General features: G+C 42.6%; 4 protein-coding genes and 1 pseudogene across 4 annotated transcripts; 2 read left to right on the top strand and 3 right to left on the bottom strand.

Moving 5' to 3' along the window:
- Positions 1-499: 499 nt before the first annotated feature.
- On the top strand, positions 500-3,065 carry pnx (posterior neuron-specific homeobox). Its single transcript, XM_025062196.1, has 2 exons — positions 500-1,410; positions 1,946-3,065. Exons 1-2 carry the CDS (start codon positions 1,296-1,298, stop codon positions 2,428-2,430), a joined length of 600 nt encoding a protein of 199 aa, XP_024917964.1. The 5' UTR covers positions 500-1,295; the 3' UTR covers positions 2,431-3,065.
- Positions 3,066-4,840: 1,775 nt separating this feature from the next.
- On the top strand, positions 4,841-16,570 carry aebp1a (AE binding protein 1a). The gene is made up of 20 exons (XM_008325170.3): positions 4,841-5,099; positions 7,922-8,170; positions 8,396-8,440; positions 9,214-9,270; positions 9,700-9,759; positions 9,860-9,919; positions 10,766-10,846; positions 10,948-11,057; positions 11,151-11,290; positions 11,861-11,945; positions 12,037-12,181; positions 12,611-12,690; positions 12,776-12,899; positions 13,173-13,369; positions 13,469-13,642; positions 13,728-13,853; positions 13,939-14,185; positions 14,310-14,449; positions 14,985-15,084; positions 15,174-16,570. Exons 1-20 carry the CDS (start codon positions 4,841-4,843, stop codon positions 15,722-15,724), a joined length of 3,030 nt encoding a protein of 1,009 aa, XP_008323392.1. The 3' UTR covers positions 15,725-16,570.
- A 172-nt stretch (positions 16,571-16,742) lies between these two features.
- On the bottom strand, positions 16,743-27,284 carry ddx56 (DEAD (Asp-Glu-Ala-Asp) box helicase 56). Its single transcript, XM_008325168.3, has 14 exons — positions 27,148-27,284; positions 26,234-26,395; positions 25,676-25,830; positions 25,345-25,515; positions 24,988-25,078; positions 24,433-24,674; positions 19,154-19,294; positions 18,594-18,707; positions 18,399-18,493; positions 18,198-18,271; positions 17,879-17,968; positions 17,515-17,620; positions 17,328-17,431; positions 16,743-17,118 (listed from the first exon to the last, which is right to left on the bottom strand). Exons 1-14 carry the CDS (start codon positions 27,202-27,204, stop codon positions 17,035-17,037), a joined length of 1,686 nt encoding a protein of 561 aa, XP_008323390.1. The 5' UTR covers positions 27,205-27,284; the 3' UTR covers positions 16,743-17,034.
- Positions 20,016-22,054, bottom strand: LOC107989506 (homeodomain-interacting protein kinase 1-like). The gene has a single exon (XM_017038591.2). It carries the CDS (start codon positions 21,832-21,834, stop codon positions 20,419-20,421), a length of 1,416 nt encoding a protein of 471 aa, XP_016894080.1. The 5' UTR covers positions 21,835-22,054; the 3' UTR covers positions 20,016-20,418.
- Positions 22,241-24,341, bottom strand: LOC103389659 (nuclear envelope integral membrane protein 1 pseudogene; annotated as a pseudogene).
- Positions 27,285-27,324: the final 40 nt, after the last annotated feature.

Here is a 27,324-nt window from a genome sequence, read left to right on the forward strand (position 1 = left end):
CCGGGGTCATGGAGGGTCAGTCTCACTGGTGACATCTGCTAATTGTCCTGATGGGTCGGCCTCTCTTGTCTTTTCAATGCCAGTTTCTCTGTAGGTGTCTGGAGCTCAGAAGCCTGTGGGCAGCTGTCGCCTTTAGCACTCACCTCCATCGGGCCATCACTCCAAACCTCCACCCACTGTGCATTCCCCACTTTCCTTTACAAGAGGCGCTGACGACCTGTATCAGATAACTCTGTCCAATAATGTGAATTTAAAGATAGAACTGTTTCCTGTATTGTTGAGCAAACTGCCACTGTGGAGTTGAGCAGGTACACACAGTTGGATGAATAATAATATTCCAAACAAATGTCTCAACTTCTTCACTGCCTAGGGTAGTATTGACTGTATAAGGAACTGTTTTCTTTTTAGTAAAAAAGAGTAAAATCAGCATACCTTTGTAAATACATTTTTTGCAATATATTAATGACAGAAAAGCTATAGGAGGGACATGTATACAGAATTGAACACTGGTTGAAACTAAAGCTGGGTAACCATGGGGAGAACCGTGACGATCCACCCCAGGAATGTGTTCTGGACAAAGTCTTTTTAAATATTTACAGAGGAGTTAATCAACGGGTCATTAAAAAAAATTAAATTCAAAAAGTAGTTCTTATCCATAAATGTTAAAATAAATAAAAAATATATAACAGTGTGGTCTCTTATAGTAATGTCAGTGTGAGGGGGCTCCACATCAGATGGTCAGTGGCTGTCATAAAGTTGTAAGTGGGCTTCTCATTAAAGCTAAGTGCTTTGTGTTGTCGTTGTCAACAGGACGAATGGTTACGTGCACACTGGGACTCCGGGGGGAGTGAGGGCCGCAAACTTTCCCCCTTTGATGAGTCCATGAATTAGCATCACAAGAGACATTCACGTGTCCCACTGAACCTCAACATCTCACACTGGCAAATAATGACAAGCAAAAGCACAATGGAGAACACGGAGGGGAAGAAAAGGGGCACATTTTAACCAGATGCCCAGCAATAAATGACAGACCATGAGCCCCCCTCCTCTTTCCAGCTGAGAGAGGTCATTTGCATTTTGAAGCACCGGCGCAGGGGTCCGACGGGGCCGGAGCGTGTCCTGCAGGACAGACTATAGGAATCATGATTTTACACGGTGACTCGGTGTGGGCTACGTTTCCAATCAAATGCAAATTCGTGGCGTGTGCACAGGATATATAAAGTCCAGGAGAGCGCACGGCACCACAGCACAGAGTCCTGGGGGAGACAAAGAGACAAGAGGCACGAGAAGCAGAGATGCAGCCAGTTAAGTTACCGAACATCCACAGAACTCCCTTCTCCGTGGAGGATATTTTGGACCCAACGAAATTTACGAGAAAAATGCCGCGTGGAAAAGATGCAGCGGCAAAAGGTGAGAGTCAAAGTTTGGACTGTTTATTGAAGTTAAGTTGTTACTTGTACATCATTTCTATTAACAGAGCAATAACAAGGCTGGTTACCCGTTGGTCACTGTTGATCTTTTGAACGTGGGTTTTGAACGTTGTACCCGTGAGAACCTGTAGCTTTTCTCTGGATGTTCCGACTTTCTCCAAAAAAAAACAAAACAACAACAACAACAACAAAAAAACATGCAGGTTTAGGTATTAGGGAAATGTCTCTACTTAGTACTGCAATTCTATATGTGTACTATCTGACGTAGGTTCTATTCTTTCAACTATGCAATACCTGAACAAACTACTGTCAACAACTGTGTAATATTTGTGTACTCACCAGTCACAGAAGTGCATACAGCTGATTCTCACTTTAACTAATACTACTACTACTACTACTACTACTACTACTACTAATAATAATAATAATAATAATAATAATAATAATAACTTGGTGACTGGGTCTTGCTCCATGGTGAAGGATTAATAAATCGATTTACTCGTTTTTTTTCACAGGATTTTCTGAGGAACACGCAGAAAAGCAGCATCTCCAGACAGAGGACGACTGCCTCTTTCAGGTGACACAGGAGGCTCACTGTCCGCAGGTCAGAAGGGCTCGGCGCGTGCGCACCGCCTTCACCATCGAGCAGCTGCAGACGCTGGAGCGCAGCTTCCACAGGTGCCACTACCTGTCGGTGCTGGAGCGACACACCATTGCCGCGGCCCTCCAACTGTCAGAGACGCAGGTTAAGATCTGGTTTCAGAACAGACGAACCAAGTGGAAGAAGGAGCGCGGGTTTGGCGAGACGGACGCGGCGTTGGAGGAGCGCGGCCTCACCGCGGTCGCCTCACACTCAGCTCTATGTTCATGTCCGAGCTGCAGCCCACTAATGCTGCACTGTCGGTCACACACTCTGTTCCCACTGTCTGGGCCGCTGCCGCTGCCGCCGCCGCCGCCTTTGCCGCTGCAGCTTCTACCACGTCGCATGTTCTACCTGTAACATGGAACTTACGAAGCGACATGACGCGTAAAATGCGCTCAGACGGACAACGGACACGGGAATCTCCACACCGAGTTTGCGCAAAATACCTATATGGCACTGTTTTAGGAGAGTTAAATGTAAAATATTTTCTAATGTAATTATACTATAACTTATTTTGATAAACATTTTTATAATAAAATATGTCATTTGAGTTGTTTGTTTGGATAACTGTCTTTTGGCTCCACAACAGATTTACTAATTTAAAAGAGTAATACGTATAAAACATCCCAGAACAGCTACAGTACAGTACAGGGGGAGTAAAAGATGGAAAAAAGTGAAAGAATTAGATGTCCGATAATATCGGCCGACCGATTAAAGTGAAAGCCACTAGGTGGCAGCATTGGAGCTACTTTAATTAATATCATACTCATACAGTTGTTTGTACAGATAAATAAATAAATATTACCTGGCCTATATCGGTATCGGCAAAAAAAAAAAAAAGGAATCCCCCCCTTAACAATATGTCATGATACGTTTTTGCAATTCATCCATAACTGCCGTTTAAATACCATTATATCTTCTTTTTGTTTTCACACACACACACTCAGGCACATCTGTATGCAATTCAGCGTGCACTCCTTCCAGGCTTTGAACCCTCCCCTTTGTGTCCATCACAGGAAGTACGACAAATCACTGAAGTATTTACTTTAAATAAACCACTTTAGATATTAAAACACCAGAGGAGGTCTTTGAAGTCAGGCTGGAGGCATCACAAGTTTGCAAGGAACTATAATGTTTGTCTATGTATTGAATCCAGATCTTATAACAATATCAGAGAATAAAATATCCTGAGTGATGCTGATGTAAGTGAGATGATGACCTTGGAGGCTGATTTAGAGAAAACAAGCTCTAAAATAAATCTTCATCACAGCAGCATTGGAAGCAGATGGTGTCAAAGGAAAAGCAGGAAATGCTTGGACAGTACTGGAGATAAAGGACACACACACACTCACTCACACACACACACACAAACGCACACACACTGATTATAGCAAAGCCAAAAGTAATGACCGACCGAATGAGTCATTATCTAAAAGAAAAAAACTGTGAAAAATGTGGTGCCTGATAAGACATGAGAAGAGCAAGAAGTCGGTTCTACTTTTTTAGTGGAAACATCCCGGACTTTTTGGTAAATTAGATCTAGAATTTCTTTGTTTTTACTTCAGATTATTTCATGGAAAAACTGTTTTTTCTCTTTCCCCCCACCCAAGAGATTCACAGTGCAGTGACCGTGACCTAATTCAGTGGCGCACAAAATATATGACATTTGAGGAGTTTGTGAAAGTTTGAGGAGAAAAATGCAATGGTCACAGCATTTAGCTGCTCCTCTAGGTCAGTGAAAATACAATATGATGAATACACTGCTAGCCGAATCAGCTCAGACGATGTGCTGTGTGCAAGCCCGCAGAATAGCTTGTTTACTAGCCTTAGGGTTAGGGTTTTTTTTAAAGTACTGGAACACTGGTTAAGGGGAACATACAAAGTTAGCCAAGCACAACAGCTCCCCCTAAATACTAAATCCAGGAATAATCCAATAACGATGTTGTCCAGGCTAATGGCTGGACATGTTTGAAGGAAAGACTGCGACAACATCGGAAAGAAAGTGTAAAGTTCCAGTGTATATCCAAAAGCAAAGTCAATGAAGAAGTTAGGCTAATATGACGATAGGTATTAATGATCTGAGGATACATGGTTATCAAGTAACACGTTACATGGAGAACTATTATTTAAAATGTACAAGAACAAAACTGAGAAATTCTTGTAGAAAACATCAACATGATCAGGACCTAAAATATTTATTAGTTTCAGTCTCTACACCAAGATAATGTTTGTAGTAATTTTTTTTTCTTCCTGTCTTCCTTCCCTCCTGTGTAGGAATGTCTTATGTGGCAGATGCTCCTCCCGTTCACTCAGATGGGTGAGGGGAAAAGGGGTGAAGGGCCATGAGGGAGAGATGTAACTGAGCGGTATCTGGTAGAGTAGAGTAGGAGGTGCTGGTTTAAGGATAAAGGAGGGAGGTGTGTGTAGTTCTGCTGCTGCTGAAAATCCAATCCAGACGTGCTTCCTCCGCTGCAGCTCAACCAGGACAACTCTCTAAAATATCCATCTCTCCACTTCTCCTTCTCTCCCTCTCTCCATCAGAAAAGAGGAAGCTCTCCAGACCTCCAGGCTGATCCTTTGTTCTCTTCAAAAACACGTCCCTTTCATGTCCTGTGAGCCCCAGGACAAGTGAAGTTCTGCGTCTGCATTTCAGATGTGGGACATTTCTGCTTCACACTGACTTGTATGAGCACAGTTTAGGATCCAGCTGTGGAGCGTTGTGGAGACCTGACTTATTTCTTCTTAGTTTGAGCTTTCACTGGGAGAAATGAGGGTGGAGGTGCTGGTGGTCTGGGCCACACTAACACTGTGCTGCACCCTGGTCCGTGCAGAAGAAGAAGAAGAGGGAGAAAAAGGCAGAGACTCCAGTGGCCAGGTTCAGGTAAGACAAACCAGAGCTGTGGTCAAACAAGTGAGACAAAAGAAGGAGGACATGGACGTTCAGATGTTGGACGAGCCTGTGGTGGAGATGGAGGCAGAATCCACCAAACCAAAGAAGAAGAAGACCCCGGAGGAAATTGAGGCAGGTAAGTAGATTAGAGAAACATCATCATCAACATTTGTCTGACAGTTGTTAAAGAGTCCATGCTGTTGATTCACCATTGGATGTGACTTTGCTTCATCTTTCTGGCTCTCAGATCTCAGCCAAGACACAGAGGACACAGGGACGGCAAAGGCTGCAATCAGTCTTTGTACCGTCTCCAGCTCTGTGTCCAGTTATCCAGAGAGTTCCTTATGAGCTGCTTTTAAAAAACACAGGAGCCTTAGTTCTATAGACAAAAAACCCCTGAGTGATTCAGAGGTGACAGCAGGGCTGAAATGTGCAGTGATTCATTTGGTTGGCTGATGTTTTTTTGGCCGACACCAACACTTGCATGATCAAGACTCTCTGCCGGGAACAGGGACACAACAGCTGTTAAATTTTTAGTTGCCTGGCGCACTCACCGGCAGAAGACGTTTTACGTGCGAGTGGCGTCTGCGCCTCTATTATGTCTACATCTGTGAAAAACACACACAGTCTGAGCAACAGCAGAAATGTTTCCACTACAATTTTCCACAAGTAAGCAAGCATGGATTTATGACAGGCCCACTTTCAGACTCCATGTTCGTAATGTTAACTTTCCACTGGCATGGAGCAAAACCACAGGCCCAGTAGCCAAAGTTTTTTTTTCCTGTGGCTGATTTCTGTTACATAAAAAGCCATAATCAGCAAAACCAGACTACCATGATTTTTCACATTTCTGTTGAGCCTTGTTTATGCAGGAAATGCTCTGCTGAGTGTGCACAGTCCTCACCGAGCCCTTTGAACTTTCATGCTTTTGTTTAATATCACTGCAGGGACGGCTAAAGCAGACTCTCAGTCTGTGTTTTCTTCAAGACATTGAGAATGATTTATTTGTTGCTCAACTGGATTTAGCTGCTGAGAGACTCAGAGAGAATGTTCTAGAATCCACTCTTCTCCTCTAAAATACGCATGGCCAGACACACACACACACAGTTTATCAACCAAACATTTGATATAATGAGGCCATGCTGGCATTGGCTTTTACTGTGTGTTTAAAAAACAACAGTTATACAGTGTTAAATAAACATACTGACTTACATAAGAACCAAGTTTTGAAAAAAGTTTTTAAAAAAGTAGAGCAGAAAAACAGATATTGGTGGAAACACAGATAGAACACAAAGGATTCCTAATATTACCATGTAAGTGATGAGTTTACTTCGTTAAATTTAAATTACTGGAGATTTCAACTTTGAATATGATTGAGGGGTACAACTTAAATTGAAGAAAGTCTGATATTTACACTAAGTAGATAGATAGATAGATAGATAGAACTTTATTAACCCCTTTGGGAAATTAAGGTAAAAACTGCTGTAAAAACAATGTCTCTGGTCTGTGTGGGTTCTAACTGACTGAATGTCTCATGAATCATGAGACTTCTGAGGACATCAGAGGACCAGAGGCCTGACCTTATCCAGCTATGACTTCATGTTAACATCACACACATCATTTGGGAAAATATTTGTTATATAACCAGAACTTGAGGGAGAACATGGACATTGAGAAATTAAAAAGGCTTCTTTCATTCCCAGCACTGGGTGGAAAAAGGGCTAATTATTTGGCCATGAACAGGTGACGGACAGCCGCACTGAATCACCTTTTTGGTCTGTGGTAGGTTGTTACGTTTGAGCACTTCAGAAACATCAGGCGCCCTCTGTGTCTGCGTTGGAGTCTGTTGATGTGTTTGTAACATGGGAGGACCAAGAATGCCAAAGTACAAACATCTGGTCTCCCTTCTATGATTTGATGGGAAACCACCTGTTTTACTCTCACATAAAAAGGATCTGATCCAAAATCCTCTGCATCTGTGTGAGCCTGGAAACACTTAACAGCCCCTCACACTTGACCATTTAACTCCGCCCCCTTTTTCCTTTCATAACTTTGCATAAACATTTTTGTCCTGTTCTTCTCCTGTTTAATATTTGAATCACACACACCGTGGCCCGCCTCATTACACCAGCCATCATTATGTCCTTGTTTGCTACATTTGCTGATTTCTCCTCCTGCACCACAGCTGCCTGACAAACAGCTTTTATCCAAAATGTCTGTTTCTCTTTACAGCACATGTAAAAAAAAACAGCTAAGCCTTCATTACTCCCACCTTTAACACCTACAGTAACCCTTAACACACTAAACTAAAGAAAGTTCACTGGTTATCATCTGGTACTGTCTTAACTGCTACATTTGGAATGGTATATATTGTAGAATATATTTTATTTCCTTAAAGCGAGTGTTTCACAACCGTTTTTGAGCAATGGCACATATTTTCCATCCCAGTCCAACAATGCATCATCAAACAAAAATGTCACAAAATATATATGTGATGAAATATAATGATGTTGTAGTTTCAACTTTACACACAATTTACGTACCCTCCATAAAACCTGGGCCTGTTTAGTTGAACACAAGAAGAAACAGAAGAAAGACATCTATGAAGAGCTTCAACAGCGCCGTCTCTTTTTATAATTTTTCAAGCATTTCGCTGCCACCTAGTTGAAAAGAATTAAAATGCTCTGACACTCACGGTAGCATAGACCAGGGATTCCCAATGTGTGGGGGTGCGCGAGCTCCCACTAGTGGTTGTAAGAGATTAAAAAATAGGTTTAAATGGTTTTAAATAGAAAAAAAACTGATCTATTTGTACATATTTTAATTGTCTTAAGGCCCCCACCCTGAGTACACAATTCAAAGAATAGCTGCTATATGTGCTCATTTCTGTCTTGTACATACTTGTAGAACACCTTGTAGAGGTTTTGAAATGACTGTCTTCCTCATTTTAACCTTCAGCCAGAGCAAAGAAAGCTGCAGAGAAGGAGGCCAAAGCAAAGAAGCAGAAAGCCCCAAAGCCCACCAAAAAGCCCAAGCCCCCCAAACCTACCAGGAAACCCAAAGCACCAAAGGCAACCAAGAAACCTAAGGTGCCTAAACCCACAAAAAAACCAAAGGTTGCAGCTACAGCGCCTCCACTGTCCAAGCCCCCTACTTCCCCGGAGGAGGAAGAGGAGAAACTGCTGATTGAACTGGGCTGGGACAAACGTATGTACACTTTGATATCATTTTTCAGGAAAGGTGGATGAAACATTAAAAAGCTTGAACATGTTCTTACAAACTTGCTGTGAAAAAGAATATTCAGATGATAAATGAAACTTATAGACAGTCCTTTATCTTCATTAAATGCATGCACACACCCTCTTAGTCTGCACTGGTTTGGTTGTTCTGTTTAGTTTAGTCAACACTGACTCTGACATTTCAATTCCACAGTCGTTCCACCTGCGACCCCGACGGAGCCGGTAGAGCCAGGCCTGGGTAAGACTCACAGCAAACATCACTGATTCAAATATTAGTTTCTCACGTAGTAATAGTGAAGTAATATCTCAAAGGATTTGTGATGATATTACACACCTGGACAGGTAGGTAACTACGGATGTAAAGAAGGTTGTTTTTTTGTTTCGTAGTCTGTATAATCACCTTTTAGTCCAGCACTGAGGGTGGGTCTAGATCCACATAGATTAAAAGCATACATATTCATATATATTTAGAGGATGACTTAGAGTTGTGTTTTCAGAGCCCTTTTAAGCGATTGCACATATTTCACATTAGAAAAATCTCTGGTGCTCCACAAAACAAAAATGTCATAAAAAGTATAAGTAATGAAATAGAATGATCTTCAATTTACCCACAGTTTACATTCCCAGTGTGGAACCTGGAACCTGTTTAGTCGAACACTACACTGATATACTCGCAGAAACTGAAGAAAAAAACATCTCCTGCCACCTACTGGAGGAGTATGTTTTCTCTGCCTGGTACTGTGACTTTGACAAAAGAAGATAAATGAGACTTTAGCAAAGATGTTGGTATGGTAGTTCCTACCATAATCGATCGTAACAAGTAGTAAGCCTGAGTCATGCTGGTCAAATACTCTCCAATAGAATCTCCCACAAAACCTGAACCTGACTACTGGGATGTCCCGTGTAATTTGAAGTGGAAAATGGTTTCTATTCTGAAATGGAACATCATTACTGTCTATTATTAGTTATTCACACTATAGGATACTTAAAAAAGAATGTACTTTTCCACAGATGAAATGCCAGACAAGAAGCAGAGCACGACTACAGAGGCCATTATGTTCATCCCAGGTACACACTTTCATGTTTACCTATGAATTGATACAGCTTTCACAATGTACACTTCAAATTTTGCATTTAGAGCAGTGGTTCTCAAACTGTGGTACGCGTACCACCAGTGGTACTCACTAGTGGTACACCAGGAAAATTCATATTTTCACATTTACAACTGAATAAATCTGAAACATGCCATGCACAATTAATACAACATTTAAACATAAACATCTTTGTAAACATCTCTCCTGTGGTGGAAGCTAACAGGGATTCTGATGTTGGTCATCATGGTGGTTTCTCAGGTGGTACAGAGTATAAAAAGTTTGAGAACCACTGGTTTAGAGTTTTTCAATTTGTTTTACTTTTAATGGCCTTCATTTAAAATGAATGAGCAGAAAATAATTAACAGTAGTTTCGTCTGTATTCCCTTGTTTACTTCTGTTTCAGAGGAAACGACTGTTGTTCCATATACGATTCCCTGGTATGAAGAGTACAATTACGATGATTGTAAGTGTGTAACTATATATCCTGAACAGGTATGACATATATAATATACATATATATATATATAAATATATAATGATGGATGTGATGTGTGCCTTCGCAGTGGCTGCTAAGAAACAAATGGAAGAAGAAGAGAGAGCTCGGAAGGAAAAGGCAGAAAAGGGTTTGTTTTTTACAAACGCCATTGGTCTCTTCACTGGAAATCAGTAGTGACTGAGTCGAGTATCTGTCAAGCCATGTTTCACTACAGTGTCCATTCATTCTGTCAGTACTACTGCACTGAAAGTGTCAGATATCGTCGTATTCTTTTTAGAGAGCTGCAAAGATTCCATTCCAGTGCTCCAACCTTTTCTGTCCAACAGCTGAGACATGCACAGTGTTACGTTAGGCTGGACGCCTTCATGTCTCTGTGAGACCGCATGAGCTGCAGCTCTATTAGGTTGGACAGGGAAAAACAAGGCCACATTTATATTGGTTTGGGTATGTGTTGTGCTGTTAACCCTGAGCAGCTGAAGGTCAGGTCAACTGCTGTTCCAGACCTGGGAAGTTTGGGGAAATTAAGTAAGAAATGAAGACAATGGCCCATTATTATGAAGCATAAAAAAGATTGTTTGGAGATGAGGAGGAAGAGACTGAGGAGGAGGAGGGTTTGTCACAGCTGTTTTATTAGGGTTTTCTTTTGTGGATTTTTGTTTTAATAAACTTGAGACTCCAGCTGGATGATGTAGGAAGATAACAATCAGTCCAAGAAGTGTGTTGAGAAATATCCCTGTCAAGTTAGGAACAAAACATCTGCACCTTGATGTTATTCTGTGATGTTTCTCAAACCGTCTGCTTTGGACCACGCTGCTGACAGAAAACACTGAGGGAAGAGGTGAAAGGACGGTGCAGAGTGAAAGCACATATGGAAATGTTTTGGATGTCTGTAGTGGTGGGGGCGGGCGCCTGGAGAGGCAAGGTAAATGTGATACCACATACTGACGTATGTTTTTTTCATTGTTACTGAAAGCTGAGAGACTAAAGAAAAAGTGGGAGGAAGAAGAAGAGGAGGAGAGGAGGAGGCAACTGTTACTGCCAACAGAACCCAAGAGTAAGACAAAAGTGTTTCTTTTGAATCTTTTTTGAGCAACACTTGTTTGTTTTTTCACTTTAACAAAATGAATGTTAATGACAATCTGTGTCCTCTCTCAGCGTGTCCTCCTTTGGGTTTGGAGTCCCACAGGGTGGAGGATGACCAGCTGTTAGCTTCTTCTCAGTCTCACCATGGCTTCACAGCTCAGAGGGGCCGGCTCAACATGCAGGTATCTCCCAGGGACTCCGTCTCATGCATTTCCAGTTCTCAGTAGTGTCACTGCAAGTGGTTTAAGTTCTGCTGGTGTTGACGCCATCTGCAGGCCTCTGACGATGAAGACGATCTGTACGGTGGCGCGTGGTGCGCAGAGACGGAGGAGGCCAGCCACTGGTTTGAGGTCGACGCTCACAAAGAGGTAGAGTTCACCGGGGTCATCACTCAAGGACGGAACTCTGAGACACAGTGAGTGTTTGTCAAGACTGAGTGAACCAGTGTTGCTGTAACGTCGTTAGTCACTTCGGTACTGTGGCTTTGAACATTAAAGAGAGTAAAGAGCTAAGGTGAAGACTGTAAAGGCTGATCTCTGCCCACCAGTTTTCAGTCACATCAAACACATACTTTACAATGTACTTTCAAAATGTAAACCTGGTCAACCTAATTATCATTGTGGAATATGCCTTTAAAATCAGTAAGATGAAGTCATAGAGTCATAGCTGCCATGGAGTAACTGGGGAGGATGACTACTACATCTACACCATGACTACATCTACACCATGACACCATGTGGGGAGGATGACTACTACATCTACACCATGACTACATCTACACCATGACTACATCTACACCAAGTGCTCAAGCTAAATGCTAATGCCATTTTAGCGTCATTAGCCAAAGCTAAACTAGTAGACATCAACCTGACATGGAGAAGCTTTTATTCCTGTGATTTTTTTTGTTTAAAATTGGAATGAGGTTGAAGCCTACATCTACATCTCAGTTCACACTTTTCTCTGACCATTTTAATCTCCTTCCTAGTGAAGACTTTGTGTCCTCCTACTTTGTGGGCTTCAGCAACGACAGCCGTGACTGGACTGTGCTTCATGATGGATACGCTGAATGGGTGAGAGGACGTTGTCGTGGAGAAGAAAACTGATGCCACTGCCTCACAGATTTTAACTCACCACTTCACTTTTATCCCTGTCTGTCTCTAGCTGTTTTATGCCAATGTGGACAGGGACACACCGGTGATAAACCAGTTTCTGACTCCTGTCGTGGCGCGTTACATCCGTATCCTTCCCCAGAGTTGGAACGGCAGCCTTTGTCTCCGAGCTGAGATCCTGGCCTGTCAACTGCCCAGTTAGTATCACACAACACACCAGAAGACCAGGGCCGTCAAACTCATTTAGGTTCAGGGCCCACATACAGCCTGATTACATGTCAAGTGGGCCGGACCAGTACAATCATAACATATTTACCAATAAATAACAAGTCCAATAACAAGTTCCACCACTTTGTTTTCCTGCAATATGTACAAGTATATTAGAAAATATTCTTATTCTATAAAATGTAATTTGACAAAACATCACCAACATGAAGTGTTCCTGCATTTTCTATAAAATGTAATTTGACAAAACATATGTTTGACATATGTTTCCTGCATTTGTTTTCACTTTCAAAATTCATCAAGTGGGCCGGATTTCACCCACGGGCCATATGTTTGACATCTCTGCTCTAGATCAGTTGATTAATACTTTATGTAAAAATGATTAGAAATGTTTCTTTCAGGCATTTATCACAGCGAGAACGAGGTGAACGCCTCAGACGCCCTGGACTTCAGACATCACAACTACAAGGAGATGAGACAGGTCGGCTGTGGTCGGAGCGTTGGATGACTTTGGTGCTGACGTCAAATTTACCAACGTCTTCTCTCCCACATTCTTACATCTGCAGATGATGAAGGTGATCAACGAAGAGTGTCCCAACATCACGCGGATTTACAACATTGGCAAAAGTTACCAGGGCCTGAAGATGTATGCAATGGAGATCTCTGACAACCCAGGAGAGCATGAGACAGGTAGGAGGGGGTGGGGGGGGAGGGAACTGACGTGAAGCTGCATGAAAAAATATGAACCGTATGTGTATATTGCATCAATCTTTTTGTCATTGTGTAGATTTTTCAAATCAGACAAAAAACAGAGTAAAATTAAAGGTATTTTAAATATTTTCAGCTGTACCACAACGTCAGAATAAAAAACAGTCCAATGTCAATGCTTTTTATTTAAATGTTTTGCACCTGTTACATTTTGTCGCTGATTGGTCAGTTTGATTGGTTGTTTGTTGTCACCAGGGGAACCAGAGTTCCGGTACACCGCTGGTCTACATGGTAATGAGGTGCTGGGAAGGGAGCTGGTTCTCCTGCTGATGCAGTTTCTGTGCAAGGAATACAATGATGACAATCCAAGAGTGCGCCGCCTTGTGGATGGAGTGAGAATACATCTGGTACCCTCACTCAACCCTGATGCCTACGAGCTGGCCTATGAAATGGTACGAGCCAACAGGGGTCACTGTTTGGTCACGGCTCACAAACACCTACAGGTACCAGCACAATGTCAAAGACTCGACTGCACTTTTCTGTCCATTCAGGGCTCAGAGATGGGAAACTGGGGCCTCGGCCATTGGACCGAAGAAGGTTACGACATATTCCAGAACTTCCCCGACCTGAACACCATCTTGTGGGGTGCTGAAGACAGAGGCTGGGTTCCTCGTATCGTGCCCAACCATCACATCCCGCTCCCTGAAAACTCCCTCAACGGCTCTGTGAGTGGTTTTGTTTGTTTTTCCTTCAGTAAGTGACAGTTTGGGCCAGTCGTAATTGTCAATTACATTTTCTTTCTGTTCCCAGCTGGCAGTTGAGACTAAAGCCATCATTTCCTGGATGGAACGCAATCCTTTTGTGCTCGGAGCAAATTTGCAAGGAGGAGAAAAGTTGGTGGCGTACCCATTTGATATGCAGCGTCCTCCTGTATCTGTAAGAACTCGGTCTACTGCAGTCGAAAAGCTGCTTCATCGAGCATTCATGTATGTGCACTGATCAATCAACTGATGTCTTTAAGGTAACCGACAACAGGCGGTGGAGGAATAATCCTGAAATGAGCGAGGAGACCTGGGCTCGAGTTCAGCGGCAAAATGAAGGCGGTCTGAGGGAGACGCCGGACGACACCATGTTCCGATGGTTGGCCATGTCTTACGCACACAGCCACCTGACCATGACGGAGACTTACAGAGGCTCCTGCCACGGTGATGATGTCACCGGGGGTCAGGCCATCGTGAACAGAGCCAGTTGGAAACCAGTAGTAGGCAGTAAGTGCTCGGTCACTCTGGAGGTAGAACTGCCGTCCATTCACTTCACGCTATTGGAACGTGGAAAAGAATTGGGTTTGAATTGGGTTCTCATGTAGACTCCCATTCTTCTCTGTCCTCACAGGTATGAATGACTTCAGTTACCTGCACACCAACTGCTTGGAGCTCTCCGTCTTTTTGGGCTGTGACAAGTTTCCCCATGAGAGTGAACTGCAACTGGAGTGGGAGAACAACCGCGAGGCTCTGCTGTCCTTCATTGAACAGGTGAGAGCAGCAGTCATTTGTACAATCGTTTCAATCCGTGTAGTAAAATAAACCTAATAATGACTTTAAGGTGGCTTTAAAGTCTAGAGCTGGGGTGTCAAACTCATTTTCACCGGGGGTCACATCAGCAACACCAACTACATCTACTGTTACCCTGAAGGGCCGGTTGGAAATAGAAGACTGTATGGCTGTAACTATTCCATAACGTATTAATAAATGTTTCTGCAATTTATTATTATTTATTCAAGTTTAATTTATCAGGTTCAGAAACTCTGCTGCATGGACTTTATTAAATGTTTTTTAAGCTTCTGCGGGCCAAACGAGATGACTTGGCGGGCCACATTTGGCCCCACGGCCTTGATTTGACACATGTGGGGTGTGAGTGTTATCGAGTTATCGTAGACAGTCAAACCTGCTGCAAGTCATTCCTAATGCTAATCGTTGTCGTTCTTTTCTATGCTCATGAGGTCATTCTGATTCTGATTCTCTGTGTGATCATGGGATAAAAGTGTTAACAGCACTGCTCCCTCTGCAGGTTAATCGTGGTATAAAGGGCATAGTCAGAGATGTGGAGGGAAACCCAGTGTCCAACGCCACAATATCTGTGGAGGGAATATGGCATGACGTGACCACAGGTATACTCGTAGTAACCAGTGTGAAATACATTTCCAGTTCTGTATCTGACTGTAAGTCCTTGTTCTCACCAGTTTACTCTGTATTTCAGCGGCAGGTGGTGATTACTGGCGGCTCCTGAATCCTGGCGAGTACAAGGTCACGGCCAAGGCTGAGGGCTACAACCCGCAGACCAGACTGTGCATGGTGGGCTACGACTCCGGAGCCACTCCCTGCAGCTTCGCCCTAACTAAGTCCAACTGGGATCGAATCAAGCAGATAATGGCGCTAAAGGGCAACAGGCCCATTCGATTGATCACCAAGTCAAACGTGGTGAAGACCACGACAGCCAGTCCTGTGGCTGTGACGGAAAATCGCGTCCACTCCCAGAAAATGGAGCGACTCAGACGGCTGCGTCTACGACGGCTGCGTCTGAAGAAACTAAGAGCCAGACTGAGCGGCACTACTCCTCCTACTACTACTACTACTACAACTACTACAACCACAACAACCACAACTACAACACCTGAAACTGAGAGAACAACTTCCTGGTTTGACTCCTGGTTTCCTGTGGACTACTGGTCAACTGAGAACCCATTTGACAGCATTGTCTTCAAGTCAGTGCCCACACAGGACTATCCCTTTGAATTCAGCATTGACTAGTAATTGCACTGTCCAAGTCCAGAGTCGTGTCACATTATCACCACAGCTCATCTCCAATCACACAGATATACAATTATCACAACAGATTTATCTTTCAGGATTCAGTGCCTGACAGTTCAGGTCAGGTTTACACCGACTTTAGGCTGCAGTTCATATCGTATCGTCTCACACCCTAAGACATTTGAGGCTGGAAACTAAAATCTTTACCAATGTCGATCATGGAAAATCCTACTTTTATTACCAGACAGACACACGGGAGCTGCTGGTCAGCTGCTCCACTGCTCTGTAGGTTTGGGTCCTTCAGGTAAATTCACACTCCCAAAAACTAGGGCTTTCAAAGTCCAGCTGTGGATTAATCACATTAATCATGAATAATCTATTAAGGACCAATCCTTAATAGATTTTTCAAAATAATATTTTGTTCAGAATCAGAAAATAAATACAACAGAAATAATCCAACTTATGCATTCTTCCTGTGCGGCCTGGTACCAAATGACCCACGGCAGTGACTCTTGTGAGGTGTAGACTTTTCACATAAGACTCCAGGTCAGAGGTCATTACCTCCACAACCAAACAACAACAACAAAAAACATCAAAGTTTTCTGACGGATATTTGACAAAGAATTGAAAACCTCTGCTGAGCAGAGAATACAGGGCTCGTGTTTTTATGGGTTTCTGTTATATTAAAAAAAAAAAGAAATTGTACAAAGAAGGGCATTTATTAAAATTAACGTATTAACATACGTTTCTTTAGTAGTTAGCAGGTTTGATATTTGGTCCCACATGAATCTGTTTAATTGTTCTGGTGAATGCAGTTTTATTAAACACACATTATTGTCTGAAATACACCAGCTCAGTTTGTTTTTTATTTTGTGTTTCAAACTAATAATAAGGTACACATATATATATATACATATATATATATATATATACACACACATATATCTATATATACTGTATATACTGTATATATGTATATACATATATATATATGTTTTAGCGTCAAAAACATGGAGAGTGTGAGAAAGTAATTAAATTTATTTTACAACACAACAAAGAAGGTGAAGTAGGAATAAAACATGAAAAGCTTTTTTTGCAGACATTAATATCAGTTGTTGGGCTTTGACTAAAGCCAGAAGACTTTCTCCTCTTTCTCCATAGATCCAGTCCAGGTCCACTGTGGTCAGTTAAAACCTCTACTGGTTGTCTCAGCTGGTCCATCAATGGTGGACAACGGTTGTCTCTCTGGGTTTAATGTCTGCACCGTTTTCAGCCACTGAAGTTCATCTTCTTCTTTCCTGCAGCTGCTGCTATGACTTATTTGTTTTGCCTTTCCTGCCTCGGCCTTTGTTGTATTTGAAGCTCTTCAGTGGATTTGCTCCCCTGCTGTTACTCTAAAAAAGACAGAAAATGATTGAAGCACAAGGTCTGATGTGGAGAGCGCCACATCCATTTATCAGGTTAAGAAACTATGAACTTTATTAAATGCTTTTTAAGCTCCACCAAGCCATACAAAATGACTTGGCGGGCCACATTTGGCCCCCGGGCCTTGAGTTTGACACACGTGCTCTATAGGGACCCAGATGTGTCAAGTGAACTTTACCTTAAAACTAGGCTTAATGACTCCTCCAGGTTTGGACATTTCCTTCCTTCTCCTTTTCCGTCTGCTGGACAGTGTATTAATCACTCCTTTTAGAGACTCAGGAACTGAAGGAAAATATCACAACCAGTCAAAGTCTGAGATTTGGACAACCTCGAGGACACTATACCATGTTGTAGTCGTGTCTTACCCAGATAGTCAGGGACATTCTTAAGGTGGGGTTTCACCACAGCAGGATGGAGGTCTTTGTCGTGTCTGAGCAGCTGCAAGTCTTTGGGATTGTCCTCAAAGTAAGTCTACGACGAGGAAACATCTTTATTTGGACGGTGCATTTCGTACACAGGGATGAAGTAAAAGCGCTAGACTATAGACGTGGGAAGGCATGGCAAAAAAATAAAACTAAAACACAAACAATATTGAAAAACATTTACATGTCAAGGTAAAAAAAACAAAAAACTGTAAAACATTTACATGTCAAGGTAAAAAAACAAAAAAAACTGTTCAAACTAGAAGAAACCTGAAGAAAAGCCTTCTGTTGAGTGAGCGACTCTCACCTTGAGTTTTTCTGAATTGAGCAGCTCCTGTTTGATTTCCTTCAGCCTGGCCTCCTTCACTGCCTGCTTCGTCACTGAGCGCATGGCGTCCTACAAACCAACATTACAGTCTTTTCTCTCATTCACCACACAAAGCCCGAAAGGCCATTTGATTGTGTGCAGCTCTGGTTCTAAAACTAGGGTACACATATCACTGTTGGTACTACGGCTGGTGTTAGTTGTACCAAAGTGAAAGCATTTTTTTTTTTAAAAAACCACTTAGCAAAGGTAGTTAACGACACTGACAAACACCAGGTGTGTGACGTACGACCATACTCACCCTGCACCTGTACCTGAAGCCTTCAATCTCTTCCATCTTAAACGCATATGGTTTTAGAACACTCTGTCCGTTATCTAAAGAAGTACAGACATGTCAGTAAGGTCGAAGGTCATCATGTTAAAACGGACCAGAGTATCAGCCTGCTGTATGCTTTAGCACAGACAAAAACAAAACAATCTGGTGTAGAGTGAACCTCCTGACCTCCTGCTAGAGCCTGGTCCACTTCAGCCAGCAGCCCAAGCTCCGTGTGCGAGATGAACGACAGAGCGGTGCCGGGGTTGTCTGCTCTTGCCGTTCTACAAGGAGGAAACACAGCAAACACCAGAGAAGACGTGAAAAAAAAATCCCTGATCCCAAAGTGAACGGCAAACACAAGGGAGTAGCAACGAGCCCCACCTTCCAACCCTGTGAATGTAGGACTCCACAGATGAGGGGAAATCAAAGTTGATGACGCTGGCAACATTCTGGAAGTCCACTCCTCTGGAGACACCGTACTCCTTGTCTTTGTTCCTGAACAATGCATCAGTTGGTAACAAAACTTAACAGGAGTTTTTTATTGTCAAAATAAGTAAACACTGGAGGAAGTAGAAATGGATTGTCATCTGTAATAAACTGCAGACGACTGTCGGTGACTAACTTTGGATGATCTACATCTTTACCTCCTAAACCAACCAAAAACAGTTTACAAACCTGTCTGTTGTTTGAATATGTGTCATTTAACACAAGTCTTGTCCAGCTAACAAAAGAATTTCCCAAATATGTGATCAATATTGTTTAAATTATTAGTAATTATTTTAATTATTTAAACACAGACACATAGAGAACCCCAGAGGTTAGTGAGCAACGACATTAGCCAGCGTGCAACACTATGGTTTCATGGTTATGTGGGATGGTACCAAACAAATATAAGGTCACTACGTTGTCATGTCAAGGTGTCACCAGAAAAACCAACTTACTTTGCTCCTCTCCCTGCTGGCGTCTTCTTCCCTTTGCTGGATGCAGTCTGAGCGGCTGGAGTGGGATCAGCCAGACTCTGTTCATCTGAGGCGATGATGTAGTCATAAAATCCCTGGTTGAACTGGGTAATGATGTGACACCTGGGGTCAAGGGGTCAGAAAGTCTTGGTCATAATGCAGTAAACCAATGGATGACTTTAACAAAAAAAAACAGCAGCAGCAGCAGCAGCAGCAGCAGCAGCAGCAACAGCAGCAGCAGCAGCAGCAGCAGCAGCAGCAGCAGCAGCAGCAGCAGCACTGTGTGATGAATGGTAACAATCAAACAAGTCGTCACTGTGCAAACAGACAGAGAGCTCAGTTCTAGCTGCTGGGCTTCTTAGACTGGTGTCACGATCAATGCCATGATCAAATGTACATGATACACATGTGAACAGTAACCTGGTCAAATACCCTGCCAGTATTTGGGGGTACCCTACAAGTGATGTACGACTGCTCAGATTTTCTGTTTTAGCAATAATTGTACCCTAACTATACAGTAAGTTATTTAGTTATCCATGTAACACCAGGGCAAATGACATCAGACACGGAAGGGCTGCTGACTGCGCTTCCATCGTGATCAAAGAGCTGGGGACGGGTTTGTTCCTTGCTCTACCCACTACGTCGTGGCAGGAATTCAAACTGGAAACCTTCAAATTACAAGCCCGATCCTTTACGATTCAAAAGTCAACAGAATCAGGATATCGATGTGTATATAATTAAGAATACTTTCCATATGGAAATATACACATATGGGATGAGGTGCAAGAACTTCCAGCACATCCGGAGTTCAGCCACTGTATTGACATTCAAACCAACAACACAACCTTCACAATCTTCTTTTATTTGTACAGGTATTTACAATGGGGACCTTTTAAAACGTACATGTATCCCACTGTATTCATACCATTTATTTCTGTTCAGTCCAAACGGACTCCTGAGTTATACTGATTTCTGGGACAGACAACCACAGACTAAAGACACCGATGTCCTCAGGAAATAACACAAGACTCAACATGTTGATGTTGCGTCAGTTCTTAACTTTTCTGAACGCTTTGTTTCACCGTGTCATTCGTCCCTTCAGGTAGACAGAGGACATCATACAACTGTCTTCTTGTACTAGTGAGTTACAGCAACATTGAAAAATGCATTAAAGGTCAGTCGGTACCTGGACTCGCTTTATGAGAATTATTTTATTTAAAAAATGTCAGCCTCATTAAGAAAAAGTATCAGTAACAGTATCGATAAGTATCAGAGCTAATAAGTATTGTTGGTATCAGTTTTATAAACCCAACAATGTTCATCCTCTGGGGGTGCAGCTCCAGTTCCAGGCTGTGGTTACATGTTCTGTAGAGGAAATGGTTGCTGGTGCAGATGCATCTGAGCAGCTTCCTGTCATGGTAAGCGCTCTTGTCAGTGGCGATATAGTGGTCAACATGAACTCTCCTTTCTTTCACTCTCTGCTGGTCAAAGTGACTCAAACACCCCTGCTGCCTTGGCTCTCTCAGAGTGTTTTCACCGTTCCTTTTCCAGAAGATAAGCATCATTTGAATGCACGACCTGACGTAATGGCTTTTTGGGTACAGGTCTATAATGTAGTCCATACTGATGAAGTGATGGATTATCAGCTGATGAGGTGCTATCCTATTAGCTGCATCAAGCTGTAGCATCCTTTTTAGCATGTCAACAAACATTTGTACATCATCCCATTGAGCATCCAGGTCTGCTTTCTTGTAACCGCACAGAACGTGGAAATGCAGCAGGTCATCAAGTGAGGTCAGGTTTGACCACCTCATCATAGTGGCCATCATCCCCGTTTCTTTACGATACCGCATCGGTGTTTTGAGTTTCCAAGCACACGTGGTGGAGTCTCTTTGAAAGAAATGTGTGGTTTTGCAGCCAGCAGAGAGCATGCTGTCAGGTGGCTTCCCTTGAATTCCCATAATGTCCCGGATCATGTCATACTCGCTCATTCCAAAGAACAGCATGTTCCCGAGATACAGGAAAGCAGCAATGCATCCCAGAGACCACATATCTATGGCCTCCGTCAGAGGGAGTCCCAAAATGACCTCCGGGGAGCGGTAAGGACGAGTCTGGATGTAGGAGCCCACCACAACACCAGACACCAAATTGGACAGTCCAAAGTCAATAACTTTGACTCTAAAAGGCTCCTGTTGGTGGTTCACCAACATCACGTTCTCCAACTTTAGATCTGCGTGTATTATTTTGGCAGCCTTAAAATGGTCAAGTGTGCTGGCCAACTGCTGGACAATCAGTCTGATGTACTTCAGAGGCATGGGCTGGAAATATCGTTCCTTCATGTAGTCCAACAGACTTCTGTCCAGGTGCTCGAAAACCAGACAGAAGTGGCCCCTGTCGATGAACTCCTCATACCAACGAACGATGTTGCTTCGCTCAGGGTCCAGCAATACGACCCTCTTTAGGGCTGCTACTTCTTCCTTCGCCTGCTTCATGTAAATTCCTTCAGTCTTCATAATTTTGATCGCCACCGTCTTCATGTCAGCTGTCCTCGTACATTTTGCCACAGTACCAAAGGCTCCTTGTCCCACAATGAACTGGACCCTGTAGGTCCAAGACCCTGAGGTCAGGAGGCTTCCAGGGTGTAGTTGCAAGTGCAAGGCCATGTTAAGATTTGGGCGCTACAGCAGAAGTTGAAGACATAAAAAGCAAATGGTGCAAAACGGTCCTCTTGACTGTCCCAATTGACACATAACAGAGATAGAACATCTGCCAAAGAAGCTTCTAGAACACTAGAACACTTAGCCATTGTACAAAGGTGCAATACTTTTCTCTTTACTCTTCCAACTGACACTGGCCTTCTCTGACTTTTATCCTCCTGTGATGTATAAAAGGATGATATTCACACTGTCAACTGTCAGGACCGTGACTGTGAAGTCGCATTCCAATCAATTTGATTGGAACAACTTTTTCTAAGAAATTAAGTAAATGAGCATGTGTTACCTGTACGTGAAGAGTGCAACTAATCGGACTAAACTAACAATTTTTAGTATAAAGATAATTTAAGGCTCACCGCGGCCATTGTGGCCTACGCTCTGTTCGAACACTGAAATGTCACACAGGTGACGTAGTGACGTGATGTCTTGGTTTAATGGCGAGTCACTCACAAGCATAACGCCACCTCCTGTACTGGAGAGTGTAGTCTCAGGGCATAACCAGTGACTTTTTGCAATATCAGCCTACTCCTTAAGATGCATTGTGATTTTTTTTTTTTTTGTTAATCGATGCAATCATCAGGCATTTGAATCGATTCATGATGAATCGTTACATTACACTAATAAAAACTCTTAGTTGTACATCTCTTTAAAGCTTTTAACTCTAGCTCTTACCAAATGTTTTCAGTCTTCTTCATCCTCAGTGAAAAAGGAATCATCTTCAAGGTTGAAGTAATGTTCATTTGACGGCTCATTACACATCGTGCGGGAAGACTCAGCGAAGCAGGCAAACCTTTTAGGGCTGTACAGTGGGCCAGTACAACACTTCCTCTGCTCCTCAAATGCAGGCAGGGTCTCTACCTGGCCCCACGTCAACAGTCCACCACACTCTGGTTTACAGAACACTAACTGTGTGAATTTTACCAATGTTCTGAAAACCGAAGAAGCCAAACACTCCAGATTTTTAGCGAACAAAGCTGCCACCATGACAGCGTAGGCAACCTGGGGGATTTGACAACCAAAGTAAATGAGGAAAAGACCCAACAGCTGCAGAGCCCACGACATAATGTCCTTGGTCTTCTCTTCAGTCAGAGGTCCATGGTGGTAGCACACAGCAAAACTGATGAATCCCACAACTGCGATGTAACCTTGCACCCACGCCCAGTGTTCTCGCAGTATTGTTTGGATATTTTTAAGCAGAAGCTGAACGACGTAGACAGAGAACGACCAGCTCCCTGCTATTAAAAAATAAAAGGGGACCTTCTTGGGTATAAATCGTGTCAGAATAAACACGAGGATGATGACGGAGAAGGTCAAGCCTGTACTTATCCCAGCAAAGTAAAAGAAAATCTGACTCCGGGTGAGTGAATCTGCAAAGACTAACAATAATATTCCATAGAGGAAAACCAAAAAGAGAGGAACATCAAAATGCCAAAGAGGTTTGAGTGTGTAATGACCATTTGTTGAAGGATCAATCCTGAAGCAAGTCTTTTTGTTGGACAGACTGATTCCAATGCTGGCTTCTTTGTGCTGTTCATTTAAACATCTCTGAAACCATCTCCATAAAACGAAGGACTCCACTTCATGCTGATGATCCTCCTCGTCCACAATCTTCACCCTGAACCAGTCAGAACTCCACACTTTGACCTGTATTCTTGTCCAACTTTCCATCCAGGTTGATTCTATGTTGTTTTGGTAACAGAACAGCTGGGAGCCTGACAGGACGTACTCCTCTCCATCCTCTAAATCAATCACTACGCTTTTCTCCAGGTGGACCGTTTGAATTGAACAGAAAAAGAGCAAAATAAAAACCAACAGTTTGATGCTGGTTAATGCAGAGGAGACCTTCATTTTTCTCCCATTATACTATTCTTCTTCCCTGTTCTTGGGGTGTGGTCTGTGTTCATGTGAAACACAGTAGTACCACCAGAAAATATGGGGCCGATGTTGTGCAGTACAGCTGGTGTGCGGCCAGGGAGGATCCCAGATCAACAAAAACAACAGAAATTGCAAAACAGTTTGAATGTGCCAACACTTCTGAGACGTAACCACGCTGGGTCACATGGAAAGAGAACTCACAAAAGAAAGGCTTCAAAAGAAAAGTGGAGCACCACTGCCCCCCAGTGGACCTAATCTAATCATTTCCCTCTTTTTTAACAACTCTCCTGTACTCCACTTTGGCCTTTGACGTTTTTTTTTATATATATATTTTACAGACGGCCGACAGAGGTTGGCACACATCTGCAACAGTTGCAAGATATCAAAGCCACAGCCACAACATCAAAGCCATATAAACTGCTACTGTAGCAGTGACCACCTGTTTACAATTGGGTCTCACTAACATTGACAGAACAATTTGCTGTTTTTTTTACACTTTTAACAGAAATCCATTATGTCCTAAAAAATGAATTTCAAAAAATATAGAATAGTATTTTTACTGTGTGGTGAACCGAGACAGTACAAAACACATTCTCACTACGTTTTTAAAAAAAAGGTACAAAACACATTCTCACTACGTTTTTTAAAAAAAGAAAAAAAATCTTATTTTACCTTGACTGAATTGGCAGCTCCGAGTTGAGCACACAGGCAGGAATACTGAACTGTTCCAGGAACAGTTTTAGTCTGTAACTTCTGTCCACCGTTCCAACAAACATCAGCGTCTTGCCCCGCACCAGTTGCAGCTTTAACAGTGTGTAGATGAGCAGGAACTTGTCCTCCTCCTCACACTTGATGCTGTACTGCTGCAGCTGGCTGCTGTCTGGCAGCTGAGAGCCCTGCAGCTTCAGAACGACCTGAGACAATCAACTCACAGTCAATATCCGTGTGAATATATGATATAACATTACATTATTGAATATTTGTATTAACTCAACTACCAAACAACTGTTTGACATATTAGATGTTGCTAGCTTGCTAACACTGCATAATTGTAGGTAGCATTCACTTTACAGGACGTGAGCAATGATGGTGACACATTATTTTCTTTCTTTAGTACGGTACTTCTCTTGTAAATTAGAGGTTAGATTTTACATTTACTCCCTTTATAGTAGACCAAGTCAGCACTTGTGTACTTTCTGCCCATTTATCAGTTGGCAGTAGAATTACCGGGTTGTGCAGCAGCAGCTCCTTCAGGGCCTGAACCTCATCATTGAGAGTGGCAGACATCACGAAGGACTGATAGATCTTTGGCAAATAACTGAAACAACAAACGCAAGAATAATCTGATTTAAGAGAAGAACTGACGAGTCGGGGAAAAAAAGGAAATGATCTAAAGGTGTGTACAAGAGAGTAGTATTTAAAACTGAGACTGACAGACAGACTGCTCTACCAAACTTAAAACAGAGTCTATTCAAATTATTGTAGTTTAGATATTCTTAGATTAGACGTTCTAGAATTAAATAAGAAAAATATTCAGACAGCCTGTACTGATGTATTGTGCTGTCAGAAGAAGTCCATTCTCACCATAACAAGTTCTTCAGGTCAGCCTCGAACCCAAAAGAGAAGAGCAAGTCGGCCTCGTCCACCACCAGAGTCTCCAGGGAAGAATTCAGCACCAGGTTCTTGGCGTTGAGGTGAGCTAACACACGGGACGGTGTCCCCACAACAACATCAGGCTTCTCCATGAGGATTGGTCTGTCCAGTGAAAAGAAAAAGTAAGAAACCTCTCTACAGTCTTTATCAGGTGACAGTAGATTATTTATTTATTAATCTAAAATCGATTATTACATTACATTAAGATCCTTACAGCCACAGACGTCACAGCAGGATACACATTTTATATGACAGGACTGACCTTTGTGAAGACAAATCTGCCTTTCCTGAGATGTCAGCCACTCGCACGTCCCTCAGGCAGTAGGTGGCCAGCTGTCTTATCATGGTCTGAACCTGGCGACCCAGCTCTTTTGTCGGCACCAGGATCAGAGCTCTGACCTCCTGTTCACGAACACTCTGAGGATGACAGAACCAAGCTGGTATGAAGATGACGGCTAATGTGTTTGAAGTGCGAACGCTGTTTTAGGGTTCTCCAACGAAGCTGCACGAGTATCTCACTGCTGCCTTCCTCTCCATCATGTAAATAAAGTTCCATACATTCATGTAGGTAAATTCACACTTCCAACATGTTCTGATGGGAGTCCAGTCCAGTAGAGCCGGTGTTTGTACAATACTTAGTCTGAATGAACTGAACCATTGAATTTACAAATCCTCACTATGAACACACAGACTCACTGAGCACACTGACATAGACTGACAGGATATATACACTTCTGTTTTTTTGTTGAAAGACTACAGTTATTTATGATATCCACTGCATTAAGCATAGTAATCAATACACACAAAGGTGTCCAATGACCTGCTTAGAGTCCAGGATACGCTGTATGAGAGGGATCGCATAAGCAGCCGTCTTTCCAGAACCAGTCCGAGCTCGAGCCAGCAGGTCTTTCCCCTGCAGGGCCAAAGGAATAGCCTTCTCTTGGATCAGTGTGGGATGGGACCAACCCAGATCTGCGACCGCCTGCATCATCAAATAGATGTCAAAAAGACAAAAATCTTAACTGTGATTTGACATACAGAAGAACTTTATCATGAGGTTTAACACATTTTGAACTAATTGTTTGAAACCTAATGTTACACTTCACCACATGGTACCAGGTTTTTGAAGAATCCCAGTGCAAAAAGAAGCCAATGATCACCAATGTTTCTGGTCACTGTTATTACGTCAGTTTGGATGTCATGTAAGAGTACAGAAGTGTCTCTGTTGCATTAGACAAATATCTTTGGAGTTATCGATCTGTTGTTAAAGTGCCAGTTTTCTTTGCTATCAACACGGTTTTTCTTACAGTTTCTGACATCAGAAGCCGTCAAACTCATTTTGTCGCTTTTTGATCAATTCCTACTACTGTTCTGGATACCTGTTGTGGTTCGTAAGTCTTGTAATACTACAAATTGTACTTTTAGACAGCATTTCATGAGATGTTACACTAGCGTATATTTATTTTGTCCCTCTAACAGGTCATCTGATGTCTTTTGAGTATTTCACCATTATTCGCTGCGTTATTAACGATAGATTATGTCAAACCCGGTGTCATTTTGTCGGCTAAAGTTTTTTAAAAAGTCTAGCATAACAGTCGACTGCGTAGACATGCAACGACAACAATGTTTACACAGCTACAAAAACACTAGAGTCACTAGAGTTTCTGACTATACAATATCTGCAACGTCTCCTCTCGTCTTTTAAAGGCTGTAATGCATTTTGTTTTGTATTACCTTTAAAAGACGGTCGTCTAGGCCCATTTCATGAAACTGTAATCTCTCCGAAGCCATCTCTTCACCACTTCACGCTCACATGTGCGTCGCAAGATTACTACGTCACATACTGATTTACGTCGCAGACATTTTACGGAAGCAAGTATTGAGGCGCTGCATTTCGTGTAATGTTTTCCC

Source organism: Cynoglossus semilaevis, chromosome 14 (assembly GCF_000523025.1).
Source record: "Cynoglossus semilaevis isolate Cse_v1.0 chromosome 14, Cse_v1.0, whole genome shotgun sequence".
Taxonomy (NCBI): Eukaryota; Metazoa; Chordata; class Actinopteri; order Pleuronectiformes; family Cynoglossidae; genus Cynoglossus; species Cynoglossus semilaevis.

Excerpts from the sequence above, each read along its gene's own strand:
- pnx (XM_025062196.1), top strand. The coding sequence starts at position 1,296 with ATGCAGCCAGTTAAGTTACCGAACATCCACAGAACTCCCTTCTCCGTG. Across the intron at positions 1,411-1,945 it reads AAAAGATGCAGCGGCAAAAG|GATTTTCTGAGGAACACGCA; the intron begins GTGAGAGTCAAA and ends TTTTTTTCACAG.
- aebp1a (XM_008325170.3), top strand. The coding sequence starts at position 4,841 with ATGAGGGTGGAGGTGCTGGTGGTCTGGGCCACACTAACACTGTGCTGC. Across the intron at positions 9,271-9,699 it reads GGCCATTATGTTCATCCCAG|AGGAAACGACTGTTGTTCCA; the intron begins GTACACACTTTC and ends CTTCTGTTTCAG. Across the intron at positions 12,691-12,775 it reads ACTACAAGGAGATGAGACAG|ATGATGAAGGTGATCAACGA; the intron begins GTCGGCTGTGGT and ends TTACATCTGCAG.
- LOC107989506 (XM_017038591.2), bottom strand. The coding sequence starts at position 21,834 with ATGGCCTTGCACTTGCAACTACACCCTGGAAGCCTCCTGACCTCAGGG.
- ddx56 (XM_008325168.3), bottom strand. The coding sequence starts at position 27,204 with ATGGCTTCGGAGAGATTACAGTTTCATGAAATGGGCCTAGACGACCGT. Across the intron at positions 17,432-17,514 it reads GAATGTCCCTGACTATCTGG|TTCCTGAGTCTCTAAAAGGA; the intron begins GTAAGACACGAC and ends ATTTTCCTTCAG. Across the intron at positions 17,119-17,327 it reads TCATTAAGCCTAGTTTTAAG|AGTAACAGCAGGGGAGCAAA; the intron begins GTAAAGTTCACT and ends TGTCTTTTTTAG.